Source organism: Arachis stenosperma, chromosome 10 (genome assembly GCF_014773155.1).
Source record: "Arachis stenosperma cultivar V10309 chromosome 10, arast.V10309.gnm1.PFL2, whole genome shotgun sequence".
In the NCBI taxonomy this organism is placed as follows: Eukaryota; Viridiplantae; Streptophyta; class Magnoliopsida; order Fabales; family Fabaceae; genus Arachis; species Arachis stenosperma.
In genome coordinates, this window is record NC_080386.1 from 3,633,615 (window position 1) to 3,649,752 (window position 16,138).

Genomic DNA, 16,138 nt, shown 5'->3' on the forward strand with positions numbered 1-16,138 from the left:
TCCCTATACACATGACTGACAATGCAATTATTAAACCCAGGAAGAAGAGAATTGATGTGACTAATATGCTTTTGAACTTCCATGCACTTAACTTGCCTCCTTCTCACAATAATATCAACCAATGTTTTCTCATCACCTTCAAGCCAGATATCATTGTTCCAACCATTTTCAAGCACCAATTCAAGGCCTCTTCTAAGTGCAGTGAGTTCAGCAATGGTGCTATTAGCTATTCCGATGGATTCAGCATAGCCAAGCATGAATTCTGCATTGTGATTTCTAACCACACCTCCAATGCTTGCTTTCCCACTTCCCACTTTGCATGATCCATCAAAATTCAACTTTGTCCACCCTATTCCTGGTTTTTTCCATGCCACTGGAATTGGTTCCTTGTGCAAATACCTTATCAACCTACAAAATGATGTTGGACTTTGCACCAATTTCTGGCACCTTAAAATATTTACTAGCTCCAACATTATATTATAAAAATAATAATGTAATGTATCTTTAATATATGAAGATGATGATTATCAAAAACTGATAAAACCTTCAAACAAAACCTCAAAAGGAAATGATATATGCAGAAGAAGGGTTATTGATATTATATACAATAATGAAAGCAATAAAAAATTAAACTTGCTTCACGGAATTAAGTTGGAGTGAGAAAAAAGCAAAAAATATTCAGAATTTTAAAAACTAAAGGAACAATACAATGGAAAAAATTGCCAGAGAGGTTTCTTGAGGAACTCTCAACTTTAAAGAAAAAAAGAAAAATGAAAGTTGAAAAGCATATCTTATTACTAATGAACCTTATTACGTGCATGAACTATATAATGTGTGAAGAAAAGAGAAAAACTGCGCACTGTTTCAAACATTAACCGTGGGATTATTGTAGTTAATTAGGAATTTAGAATTTAGAAACAACTTAAAAACGTAGTTATCCAATTATGGGAACTCAAACATGCGCTATATTTGTCTGCGCTTTCAACAACCATACACTAACGTGCGTATTCTACATCACTTCACAAAAAAATAAAAGAGAAATATTAATGGAGAATAATGATGCTTATGTACTAATACAACCTGTTTTTATGCCAAAAGAAAATGGTTTAAATGTTAGTAATTAATTACTTGAAGATTAAAAACAATAACTAAATAATTTGATATGTATGTTTAACTATAATATTTAATATAACATATATTTATATTTCAATTATTATTTTTATGTATATAATTACTTTAAATGTCTCTTGATATTATTATGTAATAAAAAAAATCCTTTTTTGGGATAGTTTATTTATTTATTATTTTTGAAAAATAAATTTTACGGAAAAAATGGAACATGAAAAAATGAAAAGGTATAAATATTCAATTTTAATTACGAGTAATATTAGAGACGAATAAAATTTATTATTTTTTATTATTAATTAGTTATTAATATTTAAAAATATAAACTAAATGTATGTTGTTAAATTATTAAATTAAAAAAATTAAATTAATAACTAAAAATATTAATAAAAAATAATAAATTCTACGTCACTTTTTTAAAAATAAATAAATAAATAAAAGTAATAAGAATTTAATTTGACTTAGTTGGTGATACGTGTGGTCAATCAAATGAACAGTTAGTCAGTTATGTAGGGTTAGATAACACCCAAAAAGTTAAACGATAGAGACAGATAATGACCACGTTACTATCCCTACCATAAAACATGTGACTGATTTTCATAAAATGGAATAATAATATAATATATATAAGATCCTTTTATTTACCATTGTGAGCTTCTTAGTTATGAATTATGGACAACCTAAGTATTCTTTTTTTTTTTTTTAAAAAATCAACATTAAGAAAATGTAAAATAATAATAAAATAAACTGACATCCATGAAAACTATCAAATCAGAAATAAAAGAATTTAATAAAATCATTCATCAGTTTTAAAATATTAAAAATAAACATAGGGTAAAATAACAGATAGATCTATTTTTATAATTTTTTTTCTTCAAATTTTGTCTCAATAGAAACAGACAAAAATTGAAAATATTTAATTAAGTAGAGGAGTGATATATTTATTGATAATCACATTAATCATCTCATATTCATTTTTTTTTCACAATATCTCCTGTCCAACAAGTTAAAGATTAACCCGTTACGAATCTAAATTAACGGATTGTAGCATATATAAAAAAAAATCGAACAAATTATCGCATATATAAAAAAAAAATTCGAATATCCAATACTTATTTAAACAAATTAGTAAATTAACTACTAAATCAAGTCAAATTAATTATCCAATATTGATAAGATGAACTTTTAGAATTCACCATTACCAATTATCCAATTACAACAGAATAAGGTGAACTTTTAGAATTTACCAATTACCATGACCAATTAACCACAACCAATCAAGAACAACCCCAGCAAATATTCCTCCTAAGAGACACGCCACAAGTAAATTGCCTAATGCATTCTGCTCTGGACCCTGCAACACAACATATTACTATGTTATAGATATATCTTTATGTTAAGGTGAAAACTCAAGTGTAGTCAATTTACGTAAAGTTGATAACTGATAGTTGTTACATGAAAATTTAGTTAAATAAGTCAAATCATCTAACGACTCTCAGCGATCAACTTCACATGAAGTCGACTGCACTTGAGTTTTCACCTTAGTAGTTATAGCTATGTACATAAAATTATGGACTAGGTAGGATAAATTAAACTTGCCTTGTAACCTTTTGGTGCCAAAGTAAGAACACAAACTGTGAGATAGCCATTGGTGAGTCCCAAGAATGAGGTGAGTAGGATCATCCATCCCTGGTCTGCATATTTTGCTGTAAAGTAGAATGCTGGGATCAGCAAGAATCTCAAGACTACTGCTATGAATATTCCCTTTCTGGATTCCAACTTGAGCCATTTCACCAAAGGTATGTATCTTGATATCAGATCCAGCACATTATACATTGCAATCAAAACAATTGGATACCTACAAACAATTCATTCATCCATCCTGTCATTTCATATAATCCAGTATTATCATATTTACATATATAATTAATGGCCACTTACCATGTGCCTAATTGATGTGTTCCTGTATTCTCATACAAGAATCCAGGGAATATTGACAGTGTTATTACATATATAAGTAATAAATCAACTGCATAGTCAAGGTTCTTTAGCAACAACTCTTTGATGCTCATCCTTTCTACTTGTTTGGAATCATCATCAGCACCCTACATGATTAAAAAAACATTATATGACACATGATGAAAAAAATAAACACATGTAATTGTGAATGGTATGAATTATATTACTTGATCATCATTTGGCTTTGTGTTAAGGCCAACAGCAGCAAGATCAGCCGAAACAGTTTTCGATCCCTCGGCGGCTGCCTTCGACCGGTAGTATTTCACAATTGGCAATTTAGGGAAGCAGAATGCGTATAGAAAAATACACACAAACTCAATGAATGTGGAGCAAGCAAGGAATAGAACTGCACAAAATATGTGTGCAATGCAAATTCTTTAGTTAGTTTCAGAGAACAAGGACCAACTATAACAAATTTACAATAACTAACTAGTATGGTTTAAATCAAAGTATTTAGATACAAAATCAATTTGAACATACTAGCTCCTTTGCGAAGTCCATCATGAGATTTATCAAATGCTAGCTTGGTGAGCACTCTAAGTAAAGAAATCAAAGCTCCTGATGCAGCTAAACCAGCAAGGAAAGACTGCATAAAGTTAAGGGTAAAAATGAGATATATATACATAACTGAATAAGGGTAAGCATTAAAAGTAAGTTAAGAAATTGTTTGGAAGATGAACCTGGATAAACTCAGGGCACATAAAACTGAGGTCTCCAACCATTCCACCCTGGACAAGACCATCTGCTAATCCAAAACAAGCAGAAAGCACACATAAACCAATGAAATGTGCAATACCACCTTTCCCTCCTGTTGCTAGATCCAACTGTCACAAACAGATTCTCAAGACTTATATATACGCCAAGGACTAAAACCAGAAATTTCAGATGCTGCAGACTAGAAACAGTGTACTTACAACAAGAACTAAAAAGGTGCTGGCAGAGAAAAGACTGTATCCTGCCAAATTACGCATTCTAGTATTGATCTTCGACTCGTTCCATGTCATTATTGCTATTGTTCCAAGTGCAAATGGTTGATAAACCAGGGTAAGTACCCTTGAAGGATGATATTTCTTCAAACAAGGTTTCATTAGTTAGAATCACCAAGTTTTTCAACCTTCAATTCAAGCAGTAATTACCAAAAATCTTGTTCTTACATCAGAGTATGTTTGGTTTGGCAGATAAAAATAAGGTTGAAATTTTAAAAGATGAGCTCTATCTGCAAAATCTATTTGTATCGTGTAAGATCACACCTTACAAGATCAATTGAGGATCCATTATCCATGTTGCCAATTGTTTGTGCTTATTGAAAAATCTGTATATCAACTATTATTGATAAGAATAAGAGTTGCTTACAGGGAACAATGTGTAATAGTAATCTGCAATGGTCAACATGCTGTTCCATGAAACAAGTGAGCCAAGTCCCAGAATGAAACAAACTAACATGGCTTTCTGTTTTCCCTGCTTATATGATACACCAACAAGTTTTGTTCTTGAGCAATAAAAGAGGCAGTTGTTCAAATGAAACTAATAAGAATAAGCACTTACCTCAGGCTTTCTTGGTGCTCCATTATCCTTATGATTATCAACATCATCAGCAGCAATCAGGGCCATTCTACTGCAAAACAAAACGTTGCAGTGATATCTGTTAGCCCTTTTTCACCAATGGCCTAATTTGATTATGATAAAGGTAACATGTATACATAATACAGAAAAGAGAAGAACTTTAAGGCTTTACGCTTACTTGGTATTTGTTGCCATATATAGGGATGAGGACAAAGACAATGTAGTTAGATGAACAGGGAAACATAAGTGTTCTAATCATAAAGGAAAATGAATGAATGGATATATTATTTAATGGATTCAATGGCATTTTGGGACTGTGTTTTAATATATTGATAGCTATCAATATTGAGTAGTGAACCATTTCGGCAGCAATCTCTTATTATTCTGATTCTGCAGGGATCTGGTTTAATGAAACAATGCAATCACTTTCCCTTGTTCTCATCAAACTTGTGGTTAATCAATTGTTGACTTCATTTTATAAATTATTCCTTCCTAGCTAATAATAGTGTCAATGTTCAATAGTAATATTAATAAGTAACCAATAATCATTAATCAATAATGAACGATTTATGACGCTGTTGATAATGATCCACTTGGATCATTAGTTTGGTGGTTTTAGGCTTTTAGTAGCATGATTCATGGAAAAGTCAAGTATTGCTCAATAGTAGTAGAAAACTTCATTAATTTATTTATTATGAGATTTATATTTTTTAAATTATAATTCCAATAAGTAAGAAAAAGAAACTATCTCAACCTTAAACGGGTTCAAAATTGGCGAATGATATTTCGAGGGTTACCTGGTTGTTTTTTAGCTTGAACGTGAGGACTAAACACCTTTGAATGGTCTGTTTGATATCTTCTTCAACGAAAATAAAAAGATAAAATCGTTTAATGATTGAATTTTGAATAAACCTGAGATATTGGTGTATTTATAATATAATATATAACTATTTTTTAAATTGTTCCACTTTTAAATAGAATATATAACCACTTTTTAAATTGTTTTATTTTGAATAGAATATATATCTACTTTTTAAATTAGTGAATGACCATTCTATTTGTTAGAAAAGTTGTTGAGATCTCTCCTTTCTACCTAAATAAGTGTTAAATATGTGGGAGTTTGTTACTTATTTGGATAAAATTTTAATATTTTTTTTTTATATGACAGCAAAAGGTAGTGCACTCCAGATAAAATAGAGAGTACAACACTCTTTAAAAGTTATCAAATAAATTAAATTTATTTATTATTATTATTATTTTCTTTTTTTTGGTCATAATGAGCTGAACTCCTCCATTGTTCTGTTCAAAAAATCTCTACCATGGAAGAGGGAAACGTCTGTCGCTGGTTAACTCTAAACGCAAAACCAATTTTATAGAAGAATCCCTGTTTTCATAAAGGCGCTCCATGATTCTCACACCCATACCAATCGACTCCATTAGACCTATGCAAAGAGCGGCAATTAACGTAAATGGTAACATAATGAAAAATTAAATAAAATTATATTTATATAATTATTCGTGTTACTGTTTTATTAATTTATTCAAAAAGTAATTAAAATTTAAAGTTAATTAGTATAAAATATTATAGACATAAAATTAAAAAAATTTTTATTTATATAAAAATGAGTTTAATAAATAATTATTCTATTTAATATATAATTAAAAGTATTTTTTGTTGTATGAAAAAGAAATATATGCAATATTGCATTTTATTTGTTTATTATAATTTACTAAGATAAAATTATGTAATTAATTTTTTGAACATTAGTTATTTATTTTGTATGTAATATAGAAATAAATAAATATAATATTTATTCAGTAGAGTCAGCTATGTAAAATATTTTTGTTGCCATATTATTTGATGAACCAAAGAAAAAAAATTATTATTTTTAAAAAAACTAATAATATATTCTTAATAAGATTATTAATACAAAAGAATAAATTTTAAATGTTCTTTAAAATAGTATATATTATTTAAAATAATATAAATATTCCAAATAATATATTTAAAATATAGTAAAGTAACTTATTTTAATAAAAAAAATTGTTATTAAAAAATTATATCAATATTTTTTATATGAATTTTTTTATTAAACTTCTTTTTTTTTTTGCAAGAACAATTAAAATATCATCAAGATATGATAAAAGTTAACATAAATATTTAACTTTATTTTTTATTTGGTTTGAATTTAATCAGTAATAAAATATAACATATATATACATATATACACATATATAAATTGAAGTCATATAATATAGATTATTTAACATAACCTACCTTATCATATATATGAGTATATGAAAGATAAATACATAAAATATTTAAAATGTAGATCTTGTGAAAAAATGATTTTGACAAATAAATGTATTGTGTAGAGAAAAAATCAATACTAATTTTTTTATTAGCTTTTTTTTTTAAAACAGATTAATTAGATATGTAACACACTCACTATAACAAAATCTAATTTACACGACCATTTGAGAGAAGCGATGATTCAAAACCGCCGTCGCTTATTGAATTTAAAAAATTAATTTTATATTTTCAGTTTTAGAATTATAAATTTAATATTAATAATTAAAAATAAATTATAAAAAAATAAAATATTTTAAATTCTTTAACATGTAAAATATATAAAATAAATAAAAGTAAGCTATGTCACCAAGAAATAAAAAAATAAAAATAAATTACTAAAAATATTTTTAAGAATCTAAGTGCCAACAAAAATAATAAAAATATCACCAATAATTTTAAGGTCGTGATGAAAATAATCAAACGTTAATAAATTTGTCTCTATTAAAAATATAATTATGATGAAAAACAACAAAACACATGTGTAATAGGTGAAAATAGCATATTATTTAAATCTTTAGGTATAATCATACTTTAATTTTTTAAAAGGATTAAATACTTTTTTTAATATTATTAAAAGTTAGTATTCTAGGATTAATATTAAACGGACTAAAATGCTTTTTTATGTTTAAGTTTTTTTACTATATTATAAATTAAAATTAAATTGTAGGAAGACTAAAATACCCACTAAATTCATTTAAAAAAAATTATTTTTTATCATTAATTTCAAAAACATTGAAATACGCTTTTAGAATAAAATTTATTTAATTGTATTAGACATAGTAAATGTGAACTCTAAAAATTAAAATTCTCTCGTAATAATTTTAAAAAGAACAAAGCAATTGTTCATACGTACATAAACATGGGTCTAGCCCACATTTTGAATAAAGAATGGATAAATTATAAAATAAGCTGCATTTAAATAGACAAGTTCAATCTACATAGCATCGCCACACGGGTCGATCGTCACAACAAATAAATTAGAACCCTTAACCTTAAGAGTTTAGATTTCATGTCCAAGTTTAAAACCCACCTTGATTTTAGATTACAACTCGAAACAACAACTTTTTAGTAGTATCACAAAATAAAATTATTATATGTTTGTTTGTTTTTTACGTGAGTATATATATTTTAATTAAATTTATATAATACAAAATCTTTTATTATTGTGTTCATATTTAATATTATATATATATATATATACCAAAGATAGAAGACTCGAACCCGCAATCTCTTAATTGAATATGGAGAGACTATGCCATTTGAGTTATTACTCATTGGCAAAAAAAAAAAAATATATATATATTTTTTTCTGGGTTTGGTGCATGAAAACTTAGTTTTTGTATTATTTATTTTAGTTTTAAAGTCTAATTACTTTTTTTTGTACAAATATGTTACTTTTAAATTTTAATATTTATATACTATTTTTTTATTTTAGATTTTAGTTCAATATCTAAAATTTATAAAAAAAATTCAAAACTTATAAAAAAAATAATTAACCTGATTAACAAGTTATTTTTTTAAATTTAGATCATTCAAATAAAATATAATAAATAAAAAATTTAGATTTAATAAATTAATAAAATGTGCAGTATTTCATACTTAACAAAAAGTGTTTAAGGATGAGTTCAATATGACTCACGAAATATAAAAAAATTACAGTAAAAAAAATGATCATATTTATTTATTATCGCTATAGTATTATATAAAGCGTTTTGGAGAGTTTAACCATCCATTGGTCATATTTTTGGGATAATTTGAGGCGCAACATATGTAAGTTTGGATTCCAATTGGATCAATCATAATTTGTTACTATACGATAGTATCATATGGATGCCCCATAATTACGTTTAGCTCTTCGGTCTAGGGGTGTCCGCGGATCGGATCGGATCGGATATGATCAAAAATTCGATTCGATCCGCATTAAAATTATCGGATCGGATCGGATCCAATATCCGCAGCTTTTAAGGTTGGGTCCGATCCGCACATTTGCGGATTGGATCGGATCGGATATCGGATATATCCGCAAAACACAAAAATATTTTTAAAGGCTTATTTTTATTAAAAAAATCAATAAAATTCATTTTTTCTATTCTTTTAAATATGTTTACTCTTAAAATAATATTAAACATACTTTTCTTAAATAATAAATTAAAATAATATAACATATATGGTAATTATTAATTGAAATAAAACATAAAAAGAATATTTATTTATTTATTTCTTTAATTTTGCGGATACGCGGATATGCGGATACCAACACAAAATCCGCAATCCGATCCGATTAGTGTGCGGATCCGATCCGATCCGATCCGAAAGCCTTGCGGATCGGATCCATATCCGCAATTTTCGGATCGGATCCGGATAAACACCGCGGATATGCGGATCGGATCCGATCCATGGACACCCCTACTCTTCACAATGAAAAACAAACTAATGATCTTTCTCTTTCACATACACACATCTATCGATATACTAAACTTTTAACATATAGTATAAGAGGAAGTATCGAGAGTTAATGGAGTATATACAATAAGAGTTTAGGGATGTTCGATTCAGTATGATATCAGATGTTTATTATCTTTGGTATTCGGATGGTTATTTTAGATAGCATGAGTGTATTGTGTTTAAGAAATTAGTAGTATTTTATTTTAAATGTTCATTTTTTAACTCATATTAAGCTAAATAAATAATCTATTGTACACATTGTACACATTGTACAAATACTCCATTGACTTCCTAGCGAAATTCATAATATAAATATTTTAAGAGGGTAAACCTAATATAGATTATTATAAATAAAGTTGGCTGTTATTTCATGGAAAGAGGATTGAGCTCACCAAATATAATGAAGGAAAAACAACTCTATAAAGAACATCTTACAGTTTATTCAGTAGAAATATCTAAGTGTATCAAAATGAAAATGAAACAGAAATAGGGATAACAACGGGGTGGGTAGGGGTAGGTTTTTGCTCTATCCAATTCCGTCCGCCCTCTGGATACCTGCTCTGTCCCTACTCGCCCCATAATTATTAAAATTCAATAAATAAAATTAAATTTCAAAATTTATATAATTATCATTATATACATAACATAAATTAAAATAAAATTTTAAATATGATACAATATTATCAATCATTTTACTAATTATTTTACATATATTACATATATTATATATTAAAATTATATATATTATATATATCGGGGCGGGTATGACCTAAACTCAACCCGTCCCGCATCGCGAAAAACCCACCCCAGTACGAGACGGGTGAGTACTCGCAGATTCGAGTAGTATTGCTATCCCTAAACAGAAAAATAGATCATATTGCGAAGTGTGGATAATATCGATTTCTAAAATCTATCTATCAATCACCAAAAAGAAAGAAAAAACTAATCAATTATAGTACACTTAGTCAAGTTTGAGCGAGGTAGCCGCAATAATGAATATATGTGCTTTTTGAGTTGTGTTGTATTAAATATCAATCACAATTGTAGAGCGTGGCTGGGTTTTCAACCCTTAAAAAATTGTCTGTTTTGATCTGTCAAGTGTTGGTCTATATAAAGACAAATTAATTTTAAATAATTAAATTTATAGGGTAACACAACTAGTCAACTAGATGTTGCTGACAAAATTAATTTCTTCTGCATTATTCTTTCCTCATCTATTTAGTAACGTGTACGAAATCGGTAATCACGTGAATAAACATATGATTAAACAAAGTCTAACGTATATATTAACACAAATTATGATGATTCCAAACTTACAAGACCAGAGAACCTGAGTGAGGAATATAAAAATACAACTAAATATAGAGGTATAGTTGGTGGAGCATTAGAAACTAGAATGAACCTTTACCTATGATCCACAACCAATCAAGACAAACCCCAGCAAATATGCCGGTTAAGAGAAACAACACAAGCAAATTACCCAATGCATTCTGTTCAGGACCCTGCAAAACACAAACTCTCACAAGTTCAGAACACTACTCTAAACCTCCACATATTTTTGTTATGACATTGTTACGTTATAAAGTGTAAGAGTGTAGAGTTGGTAAAGCAGTGTAATCAAATTTTTTATATTCAGAGTTACAAGAAATAAAAGAAAGTTAATGCTACTATACAACATCAGAATATTATGAATAATAATGTGTTGCATATACTTGCCTTGTAACCTTTTGGTGCTACTGTAAGAACACACACCGTGAGATAGCCATTGGTGAGTCCCAAGAATGAGGTGAGTAGGATCATCCATCCCTGGTCACCATATTTTGCTGTAAAGTAGAATGCTGGGATCAGCAAGAATCTCGAAAGAACTGCTATTAGCAGGCCCTTTCTTGATTCCAACTTGAGGCATTTTACAAGGGGTATGTATCTTGATATCAGATCCATCACATTATACATTGCAATCAAAACAATTGCATACCTACAAAGATCACGAACAAAATTAAATTGTGAACTCTTCTACCTATCAATTTCATTGGTTAGTCCATGTGATAAAACAGTAAGACACAAAAATGCCAAGTAGAAAAAGCAACTGGATTAGCAGAACACTAGGCTTAAATGAGCAATTACCATGCTCCTAATTTGTGTGATCCAGTATCTTCATACAGGAATCCCGGGAAGATTGACAGTGTTAGTACGTATATAAGAAATAAATCAGCTGCATAATCAAGGTTCTCAAGCAATAATTGTTTGTTTCCCAATCGCATTTGTTCTTTGATATCTTGTGATTCCTACAGAAGTGATAAAACCGTTAGAGAAACATAATAGCATTATTTCCTAGAGAATAATGAATGATCATGTTAAAAAAATTATGTTACTTGATCGTTTGGCATTGTTTGAATACCAGCAGCAGCAAGGTCAGCTGAAACAGTTTTTGATCCTTCTGAGGCTGCCTTTGCACGGTAATGTTTCACTATGGGCAATTTGGTGAAGTAGATTGCATAGAGGAATATACACACAAACTCGATGAATGTGGAGATCGCAAGGAACAGGACTGCAAGACATAAGAAACCAATCCTTTTAATTTTGAAAAACAAAACAAAACAAAAGTTTTTCTAGAGCAACATGGACTGCAATACTAACTGATAATTGACACACTAAAACAAAACGTAGTATTCTTACATAATCAAGGGGAAACAATTAATCAATTACAAGAAACTAATATGTATGAGCTTTGTAAAATAAGAATAACATACTAGCTCCCTTGCGAAGTCCATTATGAGATTTCTCAAAAGCTAACTTGGTCAGTATTCTCAGAATAGAAGTTAGAGCCCCAGATGCAGCCAAACCAGCAAAGTAGGACTGCAAAATGTTTAAATTATCATTCAGTAAAAAGTGATAGAAGGCCAAAGCAGCAACTGTAGGTCCTCAATGGATATATACATACACACAGACATATTTTTTAAAAGGAGCATTAAGGACAATGCTGAAAAGCATTCAAGAAATCAAATACAGGACCAACCTGGATAAACTCTGGGCACATAAAACACAGGTCTCCTACCATGCCACCTTCAACATGAGCATCTGCTATTCCAAAACAAGCAGCTAGCAAACATATACCAATATAGGGTCCAATTCCACCTTTCCCGGATGTTACTAGATCCAACTGTCAAAAGTTTTTTTAATCTAAGTGAGCCAAGGAATATATATCACATCTCGCATATGAATTACCAACATCAGAAATTACAATTCAAGGAATTTGAAATGGCGTACTTACAATAAGCACAGCAAAAGTACTTGCAAAGAAAAGTATGAATCCAGCCAAATTCCGCATTCTAGTATTGATCCTTGACTCGTAGTATGACATTATGAGCAGTGTTCCAATTGCAAATGGTTGATAAACCAAGGTAAGTACCCTTGCAGGATGATATTTCTTCAGTTCAAAAGAATACTTCAGTTAGAAAAACTAATTTCCCCAAACCTTTTAGTAGACAAATTGTCACAAACAATTTCAAGTACACATATATAATGAAAAGTGATAAATCATGAGTTTGCACAGGAAATCACTAGCCTATTGCATCATTTAGCTGCATTTTTCAGACAGGGTTTACTTAGTCATTGCACCAAAATTTAGCCTTCTTCCTCTCAACTATAACTATTGTAACTTCACTCAATAAATACTTCAGGAATATTTGCTCAATCACCAGAAGATATTTCATCCTTGCCCCTTCTTTGTAGGAGAACCATTTATTTATTCTTACACAGGAACTTTATAAAGTCAGAGTGAGAAATCGAAAGACCATCAGTTACTTACAGGGAAGACACTGTAATAATAATCTCCTATTGTCAGCATGCTGTTCCAAGAGACTAGGGACCCAAGTCCAAGAATGAAGCAAACTGCCATCGCTTTTTGTTTCCCCTGTTGTATCAATCAATTCAAAACTTTAAGATATGACAACAAACTTTGTTCTTGAGAAATATTATGCATGCTAGTAATTTGAAAATAAGACAAGGCACTTACTTCAAGCCTTCTTGGTTCTTCATTTTCATCACTGGTAACCATGGTCGTTCCACTTCAAAAAGAATCCATCAAGCATTATCAATATTAAGCAACGAAACTATTATTGCTTAGAAATTTGACTCCCTTGCACGAGTATATTTTGATTAAGTACTTGAATAGTATTCGGTGATAAAAATTTGAAAAATATTAGACTAAAGTACAAAACCAATAATGCAACTTAAATATTTTGGCACGAATCGGTTAGTAATGAGGCTTTTGAATAGTCTGCATGAGATCATAGATCCAGATTTTATTGCCACTAATATAATGCAGTGAAAAAGAAGATAAAAATGCTTATTTTTGAAGCGGTGGACAAAGAATAGACACAGCCCACCTTGTATCTATTTCTCTCCTCTGTAATCTTGGTTTTATCATTATTTTTGTTTTCTTTTTCAATTATTTCTTGACTCTAGTTGGTGCATACAATATATCTCGATATACCAGCACAAATACCGTGGAAGTTTAACATTGAAGTCCCAAATTTGAATCTTTTTTTCTTTTAGAGGACATAAATGCAGCACTTACTCTCTCAAGAGTTGAGTATGAGGTCCATTAATTTACAGCAAATTCATTTCAATACTTTGGAATCCACAAAAAATACTTTTTAATTATCCCAAGATATCAAAATTAGTGTTCTCTTTTATGTAAAAAGTTGTTCATAACATGAAACTGCCACAAGAAGCCCCCAAAAGAAAGATAGAGTACGTATATACATGGGCTAAGCCAGCACAATCAAAACACAAAAAAATCCATGATTCAAGATCCTAATCATAAAAATATGCAGCTTTATTGACCCAACACTTTTTCTATTTACCTTGTCTATTTCATATGAATGACTTAGTTACTACTACTTTGCAAAAGAAAGCAACTTCCAAGGAATTTTCGAAGTTAGAACTCAGAAATGAATAAGCATGGTACAATGCAGATGAAAGAGTACAAAATAACTTCATGTACATACGTACCTACTAGTATTTGCTGTCATAGTAGATGTAGGAGGCAAACACCATTTGGTGCTTGGGTATCAGATAGACTCAGATTATTTAGAAAATCTTACTGATCTGATGTTGATGTTGATGTTGGTGTCATAGTGCCACTGCATCCTTAAGAAGGGATCTGTTTTGTGCCCCAATCATCATCTTCGTTATCCCCAACTTTGTCCTTGAAGCAAAATTGGAATATCCTTGAATCAAATTTTCCTTTATTTCAAAGTGGATATGTAATCATTATTATATTATCATAATAAATAATAAAACGTAAGAACGATGTTGACTTGGAATACTGTATACAGGGCATACGACAAAAAAAAGAACTATATTGAATTGAAAATAAAATACTATTATTAATTTATTACTAGGTTAAATCTGAACACTTGTCAAACTATACAAAATATATTTCGGAAGTTTCTTAATTGTCTTCTTCAAGTGATAATGATTATGTTGACCTAATGATTTAAGACTTTATAATGAAAAGGTAAACTACGCGTACGTCAGAAACGAGCTTAATAATTTATAAATCAGGCAAAACAAAATTATTTTAAAAGAAAAAAAATATATTTAGTCAAAAATGATGTATGATTACTATTGAATCAACCACCTTCAAAAATTTTAAATTTAAAACTCTGTTAATTTGTTAACCTAATTTAAAATTTTGTTACTATGAACTTTTGAAGTGATTGATTCAATAATTACCATTTATGAAAAAGTGGTGGCGCGTGGAAGGAAGAAGGTGCACACATCTGTGAAGCCCCAAAACGGAAGAATGATTCAATAGATTTGTCTCTGCTACTGTGAATTGGGCAACAGGGTTAGATTAGGGTGCGGACGAATGAAGAAGGGATTTTCCTATAGGGTGACGATAATGTGACGGAGATTTTTTTTTTTTTGTTTTCTTTGGTTTCTCTTCTAGTCTAACTTCTCTCTCAAAATTAGCTCCAGTTTACTCTTCCAACCACACATGGTGAATCCATTTTTTGTTATGAAAAAGCTCACGCCTTGCAAATTAATTAGTGGTTGATTTTCATAGTAACGATGCGCTAAGTGCTATCATTTAGTCACATATAAGGGTTAATCACTTGTTACTAACGAATTATTATTTAGAGTAGTGATATTATCACTGTTAAATTTAATATTGTCACTTTTTGTGTGTGTAATTTTTTAAATGATTTTTTAATTTTTTTTTTATGTTTTTTACAGTTATAAGAAATTTATTTTCATTAGGAATAATTGACAATAATGTAATAAAATAATGACATTATCAAATATGAGCAATGTTAGGGGCCAGCAATTTTTGTGATTGTTAGCCATCAACTAGCCATCAATGATGATTTGATGGTGTGAGATTGGTGTGAAATTTCATCCAATGGCTCACCTTTCTCTGCTGGTTACATGCTGGCCAAAATTCAATAAAACTGCTGGCCCTCTAGACTTTTCCATCAAATATAAATGACAACATCTATTTCTTGTTATTTACTTTTTCTAATTTTTTATTTATAAAAATATATACTAGTTCTTCTAAAAGTTAAGTGATACTATCTTTAAATATATTTTTTATATAGTTGTTAACCAAGTAATTTTCTCCGC

The 16,138-nt window shown here is 29.4% G+C and overlaps 2 protein-coding genes across 2 annotated transcripts; both read right to left on the minus strand.

Annotated features, from left to right (window-relative positions):
- Nucleotides 1-2,343: 2,343 nt before the first annotated feature.
- LOC130956265 (equilibrative nucleotide transporter 3-like) lies at nucleotides 2,344-5,002 on the minus strand. The gene is made up of 10 exons (XM_057883310.1): nucleotides 4,886-5,002; nucleotides 4,690-4,759; nucleotides 4,498-4,602; nucleotides 4,059-4,214; nucleotides 3,825-3,968; nucleotides 3,625-3,730; nucleotides 3,312-3,490; nucleotides 3,067-3,230; nucleotides 2,725-2,983; nucleotides 2,344-2,479 (listed from the first exon to the last, which is right to left on the minus strand). Exons 1-10 carry the CDS (start codon nucleotides 4,900-4,902, stop codon nucleotides 2,369-2,371), a joined length of 1,311 nt encoding a protein of 436 aa, XP_057739293.1. The 5' UTR covers nucleotides 4,903-5,002; the 3' UTR covers nucleotides 2,344-2,368.
- A 5,777-nt stretch (nucleotides 5,003-10,779) lies between these two features.
- LOC130956166 (equilibrative nucleotide transporter 3-like) lies at nucleotides 10,780-15,513 on the minus strand. Its single transcript, XM_057883208.1, has 11 exons — nucleotides 15,248-15,513; nucleotides 14,522-14,755; nucleotides 13,521-13,572; nucleotides 13,314-13,418; nucleotides 12,777-12,932; nucleotides 12,522-12,665; nucleotides 12,256-12,361; nucleotides 11,878-12,053; nucleotides 11,630-11,790; nucleotides 11,222-11,480; nucleotides 10,780-11,007 (listed from the first exon to the last, which is right to left on the minus strand). The coding sequence occupies exons 2-11, from the start codon at nucleotides 14,539-14,541 to the stop codon at nucleotides 10,897-10,899; spliced, it is 1,290 nt and encodes a 429-aa protein (XP_057739191.1). The 5' UTR covers nucleotides 14,542-14,755; nucleotides 15,248-15,513; the 3' UTR covers nucleotides 10,780-10,896.
- Nucleotides 15,514-16,138: the final 625 nt, after the last annotated feature.